The following is a 9,697-nucleotide window of genomic DNA, read 5'->3' on the forward strand; positions in this document are numbered from 1 at the left end:
AAAAAAAAAAAAAAAAAAAGTTTATTGAAAGTGAAATTTTTCTAGGAACAGGGAATCAACAGAAAACAAGAAATCTCATCCAAATTCAAAAAGAGTACGAATTCAAATCCATCAAACTCTAGACTCTCAATGCTCCAGTCCATTCTCTATTACATTCTGAACTTTATCTGACAATTTCAAACTATATCCGACAACGTTAGAATTCAACCATACCAACTATACACTACTATCCATCTTCTACCTTGCAACTTCCAAGCACTAAACCTAAAACCTAAAACTTTGTGTACACATCCACTTTTACTTCTCTCCTAATACAAAGGGAGTCTTCCTACTTCCAAAGTATCACATTCCTCCCTACCTTATCAGGAATTTCAATGTATTTAGTTCCTTAGCAAGACATTCACGTTTTAGCCCTTGGCTTTGTCAAAAAGGACTTTTACCATATCCTCCTATCATTACTTCTCAAGGAGCAATCCCTTCTCTCCTTCTCAACTACTAGCAATTCTGTATTTCTCTAGACTTATCTCTATCCAGCTGGTAAGGGCTTTATTTTCTTTGCAAATGAAATATTTAACGCTTTGTAGAATTCAAAGCACAAAAGTATGTAGTAAGCTAAACAAATCACGATGAGCACAGTCTTATCACTGATTTTTCCAGAAAATAACAAAGAGTAAAATACTTCAAAATAATAAAAAAATTGAAAAATACAAAAGGACATACCTCCAGTTCATTTTCTAGTTTCATTACTTTCGTTTTTAGTTGATTTTCTATTTTTAAAAAAGGTATACATTTCAATTGGTTAGATATGCCTCAAAAGATTAAAATGAATTTCAAAAAAACCCAGCAAAATTTATTTAAGATTTTATCATGATTCTAATACTAAGATAACATCAAAGAAAGTGACTATTACATACCAGATCCATGAAGTAAGAATTCTAGAAATGTCTTTCAAAATAAACTGAATACACAAATTTTATGCACTGTGAAATCTAATTTTCTATCACTTAATGATAAATGCAATTTCTAAACATCACAGTAAATTTTTTTTCAAGGCATTTACCAAATTTTGCTTGTTCTTCTCCTGCTTTTTCAACTTCTTCCAAAGCTAGCTCTACTTCTTGAGCTTTCATCTAAATATAAACAGAAAAAAAAGTGTATTTATACACTGTCAGGAGCAATTTGACATAGTTTTGGGGAAATATCATTTCACAATTAAATTATGATTAGGCCTAGTTTTCCTGCCTACTGGCTGACTATGCCATGTCAAGACCTAACTCCATTTTTGCCTCTAGTCACAGCTAAAACCTCAATGGCCCTGTGATGCCCTGACATTCCAGGGCAAGATTACATCAGCTAAAGACATCCTGATTCCTTCCAAATTGAGTAGTAAAAGAAAGGTTTCACCTGGGGAGGAACAAATTCCTTACCAGTTTAACTCCTCCCACTTACTAATGTAAGAATGCTGTTTTTTACAGTCCTCCTACCTAGGATTACCTCTGCCCCTTTAGTCACCTGATGCTCCCTCCAAATTTTGTGTATGCAATAAATAGTGGCTAGCTCGGAGAGTCTCTGTCTTTGCCCACTCTGAGGCACTGACCTCCCAGTCCACCATATACTTTGAAATTACACAAGTCTGTTGTCTTTTTTTTTTTCTTTAGCCCTCACCATCCTCCTTCTGGGCAGCTGGAGGATTGATCGCCTTCCAATAATACATCTTTACATTTTTAATATGAGCACTAAAAATAAAAATTGTTTTACTTGCCATAATAATCTTAACAGCAATGGTGTAACAAGAAAACATTCAGTACTTATGGAATAAATAAATGAATGATTTTTCAAACTTAAGGCTACCTAGATTTGCAATAGTTTCAATCACTTTGATTCTTGTTTTTCCCTCAAATCTTATGTCCAACATTACTAGTACTTCTCTATAGATTTTCACTACAGTACCTCTTTCTTTTCTTGCAATCAATATTCTACTACATATATTAATGTTTCAACTTCTTCACGTTATAGCTAATCAGCTGCAATTTCCATTTGTCTTATGTAACATATCCAGATTTGCCTTCCAGAGCATATTTTTGTACATATGGAACTATGGTTCAAAAATCTTTACTGGCTTCTCAGTTGTGCAGTGCATAAAATACATCTTTAAGGCTCTTCATGGTCTACCTCAAACTACTTATTCAACATTTATTTTTATCTACAACCTGCTATAAAATTTCTGCACTTTTTTGTTCAAGTGCAAAGAGTAAATCCTAATATTCCTATTCCTAACATTTATGATAAGCACTTTGCATTTAACCCAAAACTACTATTCAATCTTCCTTTCTCATGAAGACTTCCCACTCGGCTTACATTACTCCTGGAATCTTTACAGGAATCATGGTTTGCATTTTTCATTTGGACTTAAGAATAGGTCTCTTTCTTCTATTTTTAAACGTATCTATTGTATTTCCTCTACACATTTCTTTTAGGAACTTTAGCGTAGAAACTAACAATGTTTTGCACACTGCATTTCTCAATCCATATGTGAAGTTACCTTGAGTGGTAATTTAGGTATTACCAAGTACTTTCACAGAGACTACCTTACATAAAAACATATTCTTAAATCTTCTCTAAGAGTCAAACTTACAATTAAAATGTACCACATACAAACCTTCATTAATGACTGAGTAATCCTGAAAAGATGTATCACATTTTCTTGATTTTCATTTTTTAAGTCATTTGCTTCCACCTAAGTAAACAAAAAAGCAACTATTTTATAATCTTTAAGCAAAATGTAAGAACTCCTCCAGTAGTATTTTTCAATGATTACAGAGGCAATTCAATCATAGTTGCAAATACATATTATATCAAGTACCTTGGATAAGGAAATCAATAAATTATCTGCCAATTCTTCCTGACGAGGCAGTTCATCTGGATCAACCTTGATTAGTTCTTTGAAGTCTATATTAGGTGGCATCTTGAATCCTTTTATTTTGCTCCACCTCCTGTAACAAATCAGGTGTCAGCGTTCTCAAGGTAAACATTACCGTGTTCACAGTATCATTATAACTTTCTAAGAGGTTAGCAAACTTCAATGGCTCCTTAAGCGCAAGAGATACGTAGGCAAAACAGCCTTGATCAAAATTATGGCATTCGGCACCAACCATCATCCTGGACCAGCTAAATAAAATAGGGCGACTTCTTTGCTAAAATCTACAAGGGTCAACACTAAGCTTCTAAGTCCGCGTGAAAACACCTACTAGTGGCAAGCACAGGGGCATCTGGATGTCTGGAAATGACTCCTGATTCTTAGAAACAGGAACTGTTTTATTTTATTTTTTTTAAGTGTGCAAGTAAATGATGGAAATGAATCACGTTTTGTGTAGGAAACCCGGCTGAAGCCAGAACGCGGACTGCGGTACTGAGGCAAAAGGAGCAGCAAGTTTGCGCACAGGCCCCGGGGCTACACCTGCTTAATCACCTGGGAGAGCAGACTCGCAGCTCACGCAGCTCACCCACTAGACCAAGCTTGGCAACAAGCGGCAGTCCCACAACTATCACAAGCACCACGCTGCGCCCTGCCGCTGTCCCGACCGCTCCTTAGGGCAGCTCCACGACGACTCTGGATCCCGCCACGTCGAGGACAAGTAAAAGCCGCGGCGGCTGCTATGAGACACCATTCCCCACTCAGCCAAAGCCGAACAAGGACCCGGATGCCAGGAAAGGCTACGTTTCACGACCATGCGTGGTGCTTTACGTTTGCAATCCCCGTCGGAGTTCTGGACTCGGAGTTAAAGACGAAGAAAAGGCGTGCAGGGAAGACTCAAATTCCCAGAGTGCAATTCCGATTTGAGGCTGTGCATGCTGGGAACTGAAGTCCCAGAAGAGAGGAGGGAGGGCGTTCCCGGCGTGCAGTGCGGGGGGCTGCGCCTGCTTGGGAGAGGCTGGGGAAGCCCTGAGAGGCGCGAGGCGCAGTGCCCGAGGCGCGCCTGTGCTGGTGGCTCGAAAAAGATAGAACATGACTGTGGCTTCGGTGGTGTCACTCGCTGGGCCGCCCTTCCCGAGGTTTCCCTGAGCCATCCGCCAGTGGATCCGTTCCCAGGTAAGGTCGGGGGTCGGTCAGGGGCAGCGCAGGCATTGAGGGGTGTAGTCACGGCTCCGCGAACCTCCAGCCCTTGGGACTGAAGGGCCTGGCCCAGTTCTGGAGAGGTGAGAGGACCTCGCCTTCTCTTTAGACTTGCGCAAGAAGGGGGAAAAGTTTTCATCTCCATTCATACCAGAGTCTAGCTTAGTATCTTCGCCGAGATCTTGGTTTAGGGGCGAATGAAGTATGGAGAAGAACCGCACCTCTGACCCCGCCCGCCTTTACAGTTGCACCACTGAAGTGCTGGCAGGTTGAGGAGCTAGCAGAGAGAGAGAAGACTATAGAAAAAAGAGATGGAAAAGGACCCACGGGACTCAGCAGTCGTGCTGCTGTCACCTCCTTGGTTACCGTGGTTGTCCTGAGAAAGACTTCTGAGGTGTTAACTACTGTGTTTATTCAGGCAACTTTGCCTCCTCTGGCCTCTCTCAGCTAAGTAACTTTCTTAAGATGCTGTGGGTGTATCCTTGGTTACCGTGGTTGTCCTGAGAAAGACTTCTGAGGTGTTAACTACTGTGTTTATTCAGGCGACTTTGCCTCCTCTGGCCTCTCTCAGCTGTTGGACTGTGGTGCACCACTAAGTAACTTTCTTAAGATGCTGTGGGTGTGCAATCTAAATGACATTTCCAACTATGTGGACCAGTCCCTCTCATCTTTTTCTAAGTACATTTTTAATTCTAATTGACAGTAAATTTTCTTTTTGAAAATACTTTTTTTAAAACTATGTTTTTAGATAAAACAGCTCAGTAGAAAATAAAAATTACTGACTTTGTAAGATGAATTTGAAAGATCAAATTTACAGGAACCATTGTTGTATTTATTCCTCTTCTAAGAGTTATTTGGCATAATGCTCATTATCTTATTTATTCCTCATAACAGTCCGGTAAAATGGGTGCTGATGTTCCTTTTCCATCTAAGTTAGGGAACTGACTTAATGTGACAAAACACTGATCTTTCTGGCTGCTATGTTGCCTCCTCAGACATTCTGGAACCAGGTGTCAGTGAATTACTTGGTCTTTAGTCTTTCTCTTTTATTAAATATTTTCAAATTCAAATTTTCAAGAATTTAAATTAAATATTTTTCACAATTGGTGTTTTTAACTCCTATTTAGCAGAGAATGGCAGAGGTAAAATTTAGTATTTCTTCAGAACATATATGTCATACAATATGATTTTACTGCTGAATATTTCATACGAGTTTGTTTTTTTTAACTGCAGCATTTTGTTTTTCTTCTTGTTTTTCATTTATTTTCTGTTTGCTTAGTTTTGCTTGTATTGAGCTTTTCTACCTCTACTTGCCTCACTTTCTTGTTCATATTTATAGTCTTAGCAGTCCAAGATAGTTGGTGTAATGGTAAATTTTATTCTCAAGTTTCAAAAATGAGAATACAGAGACGATAAGTCATTTTCTAATAATTGATGAAGTCCTGACTCAAAACATAAATTGCTTAAATGTTATTCTTTAACTCATCCTAACAATATTTTTGAGCCCATATATTGTGCTAGACCCTGGGGCTATAGCAGAAAATAAGCTACCCATGTTCTAACTCTTTATGCTTTGTAATAGGTATCTGTGAATCAGGAAATTGAACTCAAGTCCTCCAGTTTTGAGGTAAATAATTCAAACACTCTATTTGTTGTCAGATTTTCTGCATCAGTCAGTTTTCATTAAGAGATGAATTTGTGAAAGTATCTTTGTTATAGGATCTCTTCCCTGGATCTGCTTTATTTCTTACTATTTTATTAACAATTTTATCAAGCTAAAATCACCATCTAGAATAGCCTCACCTTTTATAATTACTACTTCTGTTATCTGTACCAATTTATATCCTTAAATGGTACTTCTTTTTTCTGGCTCATCAAGAGAATGCGTGGTAGCTTAGTTTTCCAGTGTCTAAAATAAAGCATGACCATTAGAAATTTAGTATCTACTGTGCATAGTAAAGGTTTTATTTGGCCTTACTTTCAGGGAGAGAAATGAGTGTGCAACAAGCAGATACTTGTCTTCCTTCAACATGAGAAGACTAGAAAAAGTAGTAGGAGTCAAGATGCATACAGACTTTGCAGACTGCTGCCTAAGTTTACAGACTTTTTACTGCTTCATTTTCATTTTTTTCAATGATCCTCGTTTTTATTTGTACATATTCACAGTACATCATGATTACATTCATTGTGGGGAGTTGGTACGTGTATATAACAAATCTTAATTCTTTTTAGGTCTCCTGTCTCACCCATCCCTTCCTCCTCCCTTCTCTTGGACCACTTCCCATTTGCAAAAGATATGTCTCCCTGTTCCTTTTTTTTTTTTTTTTTTTGGTACTGGGGATCAAACTGGGGACTTTGTGCTTGTGAGGCAGGCAGTGGCACCACTGAGGTAAATCCCTGGCCCTTATCTCCCTGTGTCTTATCACAAACTTTATAATAGTAAAATAGGGTAGATTGCTCTTATTATAAAAGATGATACAATCATATAGAAAGTGGGAGGGTATAATCATAATGAAAATTTCCCAGGAATCTGAACTGGGAAGACTTCCTAAGCTAAATATTTCAAAATTCATATAAAATTTTCCCATGGTTTTCTTTTTCACTGTTAGATTATTACAAAAAAAAAAAATGGTCACTCAGTACATTTGTATTTGAAGGAATTGTATTTTATGTCTCTGTAATGTCTGACGAGTGGCCTTCAGTTGCATTTGAATTTTGTAAAAACACATTTTGTTAGCAAATATAAATCAGTCAAATATAAATCATCCCATCCACTTAGACCACGTGTGCCGCGACCTGTACAGTGTAAGGTCTGAAGCCAGGGAGAAAGGTGGGAGATGAAAAAAAATGACAAAGACCAAGATTACTCTTGATAGCTGGGGCCAGTTGGGATAGCTTGTGGGGAGCTGATGGCTACTTGGAGCACCACACATTCTTTAATTTATAGAGGAAGGCAAACAGGAAGAGAAGGCAGGGCAAATAGTGCTATGTGGCCTGCAATGGCCTAGGCAGAACAAAGCAACTGTTTCTTGGTGGGGCGTGTGAAGGAAGGCAACAGGGAAGGGTGCAGGTAACTGTGGGGGGGCAGGGGTTGTGCCATCCATGGTCTACTGCGTGACCGTCTATCTGACTAATCTATGGAAGAGAAAGGAAGTAGAGAGGAGAAAGGGAGCAGGGAAGATATTCAGGGTCATCTCCAGGCTCCGCCTGTGGTATATGTACATCTGTGAGTGTGCCTTTCTGTGTAGAAAAGATCAGAAGTTTTTACAGCCGACAAGTGGCCTGTTATATTGCTATGTAATTGTAACCCCCAGTGGATCATGTCTCCCTCATCAATACCTTGTATAACCCTTTTCCTCTTCTCTCTGTACCTTGCAAGTCATTCTTGGACAGAGCCCAAAATGACTCCGCAACTGAGCTTATGACATATATTAGGACTTTCTGTCATATTACAGTCCCTTGGAGAATTTTTTAAAATTTCTGTTATCTTGGTCCTTCTATATAACCCCTCCCACATCGCTTCTGGATGTTTTCTCACAAAGCTTGATAATTTTTAATAAAGCAGTAAACTGATTATAAAGAGCAAAGGCTTGTGCCTTTAAAGCAAAGGCCTGGGTCTTGCCCCCCTGCTAAGCTGTGATCTCCAGTTAAAGAAGCCAAGAATAACCTATTAAAAGATGTAACTGTAAGTAGGAGAGACTGGGTTTCAAAGCTAATTCCTCTCTTCTGTAAATATCCAGCTCTAATCAAGTCACAAGATAATTATAAGTACATGAAGGGTGCTGGGCATAACCAACAACAATCTGTGTCAAAGATGTTTACACCAAAGATTTGACATAAACATTTATAAAGCTTTTAAGTCCAAATGTGGTTGCCAGACTGGAAACTATTTAGCAAGACCTGAAACCGTAGTCCTGAGGCAGAATTTCTTCTTTTCAGGGAATCTTCAATTTTGCTTTTAAGGTGATTCAAATGATTGGATGAGGGCCACCCACATTATTGAAGGTAATCTCCTGAAAGTCAACTGATGTTCACCTAACTTTGTGTTTAATTGAACTACCACAGCCTAGGCAAGTTAACATTTAAAACTAGCCATCACAGTAGTATCTTGAAAAATTAACATCTTCATGTGCTGTCTAGTCAGTAAATATTTTTACCTCATTGATTAAACCTACTTGATGCTTCCTAAATTCCTCATTTAAATGGTTTGTAAAGGGGCAAGATTGCCGGGCGTGGGGGCACATGCCTATAATCCCAGCAATTGAGAGGCTGAGGCAGGAGGATCTCTGTGAGATCGAGACCAGCCTGGGCTACATAGTGAGTTCCTGGACAGTCTCAACTACATAGTGAAACCCTGTCTCAAAAATAAATACATACATACATAGATACATACATACATAAAGTTAAAAGGGGCAAGATAAAGACATTATTTAGGCTTCCCTGGAGCAGTTTAATATGAAAACCAGTTCTTATTCTAAAGACACGCTCAGGAACTCATTTGTAGAGAGTTTGCTGAAGTTCTCCCCAAAAGTGTCATTTGTGGGAATTTAGAGAAAGAGGTGATGGTTACCAAAAAAACCTCACCAAAGGAAAGCTGGATATCAACAGTTTCCAAGAAGGAAATAATCTTCTGATAAAGAAAGATGAAATAGAGGTAAAGGGAATTACGGGTGTCAATCCCTAGTGATTTGGGTTTCAGTTCCTGAAAGGACCCTAAAACACCTCTGAGAGTCTCATCATAGAAAACAGTGATCAAGTAAGCACTTTTTTTGTCTTTTTTAATCCCCTCTATTTTGCTCAAAAACTGTAGTATTCAAAAAATATTTTTTATAGAAACATAAGGTGCTATGTCCAGGTGAAAATAAGAGAATAGGTAATGTCCCTATTCTATAACAGGCAGCTTCTCATTTGCATCGAGCCCAAAGTAGGGGCAGAAGACAGTTTTCAAAGTTAGAATCAAGTTCAGAATTTTAATCAGTAGAACTGAGCATTTCAATTACTGAAAGAAACTTTTACAAATTTAGTGACTTTAAAATTTTTATATTTTATAAGCTGGATTCTTTTAGCCTAAAAGTCTTGTTTATAAAATAATGTGTCATTTTTAATAACAGCACAAGTTGAAAGGACTGAAAGCCTATAATCAGCTACATATATAAAACTTGATTAAATTGCCTTAAATTGAAACTGCATTCATGCTTAGAATGTATTAGTTTTTATTCAAGTACTTGGTTTTTGTTTTTTTTTTTTTTTTTGTACTGGGGTTCAATCCCAGGACCTGTGAGGCAGGTGGCAGAACTACTGAGCTAAATCCCGGCCCCAAGCTTACTTAATTCTTTCATCCATCACAATGTTAAGAATGTGCTCTGAGAAATGAATATGTAGGCTATTTTGTTATTGAACAAACATCATAAACTATAAACTAAAATGGCTCCATCTCTAGACAGTCTAATCTTATGGGATCCTTATTCTGTATGTGCTTTGATATTTTTATTGATCAAAACATTATGTAGCCAGGTGTGATGGCTCACGCCTATAATTCCAGCCCTGGGGAGGCTGAGGCAGGAGGATAGCTGAGAGTTGAAG

The 9,697-nt window shown here is 38.2% G+C and overlaps 2 protein-coding genes across 3 annotated transcripts in view; one reads left to right on the forward strand and one right to left on the reverse strand.

Annotated features, from left to right (window-relative positions):
• Cep290 (centrosomal protein 290) overlaps positions 1 to 3,723 on the reverse strand; it is a 79,294-nt gene extending 75,571 nt beyond the window's left edge. The window contains exons 1-5 of the mRNA XM_010629786.2: positions 3,470 to 3,723; positions 2,864 to 2,993; positions 2,660 to 2,737; positions 1,061 to 1,130; positions 721 to 767 (exon numbers count right to left, since the gene is read on the reverse strand). Of these exons, the coding sequence (XP_010628088.1) occupies positions 721 to 767; positions 1,061 to 1,130; positions 2,660 to 2,737; positions 2,864 to 2,965 (297 nt within the window). The 5' untranslated portion in view covers positions 2,966 to 2,993; positions 3,470 to 3,723. The remainder of the gene's footprint in view (positions 1 to 720; positions 768 to 1,060; positions 1,131 to 2,659; positions 2,738 to 2,863; positions 2,994 to 3,469) is intronic.
• Positions 3,724 to 3,916: 193 nt separating this feature from the next.
• The window catches only part of Tmtc3 (transmembrane O-mannosyltransferase targeting cadherins 3), a 46,587-nt gene continuing 40,806 nt past the window's right edge, over positions 3,917 to 9,697 (forward strand). Inside the window, exons 1-3 of one of the 2 annotated variants that reach the window (XM_033763827.1) lie at positions 3,917 to 4,090; positions 5,697 to 5,741; positions 8,054 to 8,119. The gene's annotated coding sequence lies outside the window, so the exon portion shown is untranslated. The remainder of the gene's footprint in view (positions 4,091 to 5,696; positions 5,742 to 8,053; positions 8,120 to 9,697) is intronic. The other variant, XM_010629784.3, reaches the window with a different exon arrangement.

This window comes from Fukomys damarensis, unplaced genomic scaffold (assembly GCF_012274545.1).
Source record: "Fukomys damarensis isolate Sample0158 unplaced genomic scaffold, DMR_v1.0_HiC HiC_scaffold_15, whole genome shotgun sequence".
Classification (NCBI taxonomy): Eukaryota; Metazoa; Chordata; class Mammalia; order Rodentia; family Bathyergidae; genus Fukomys; species Fukomys damarensis.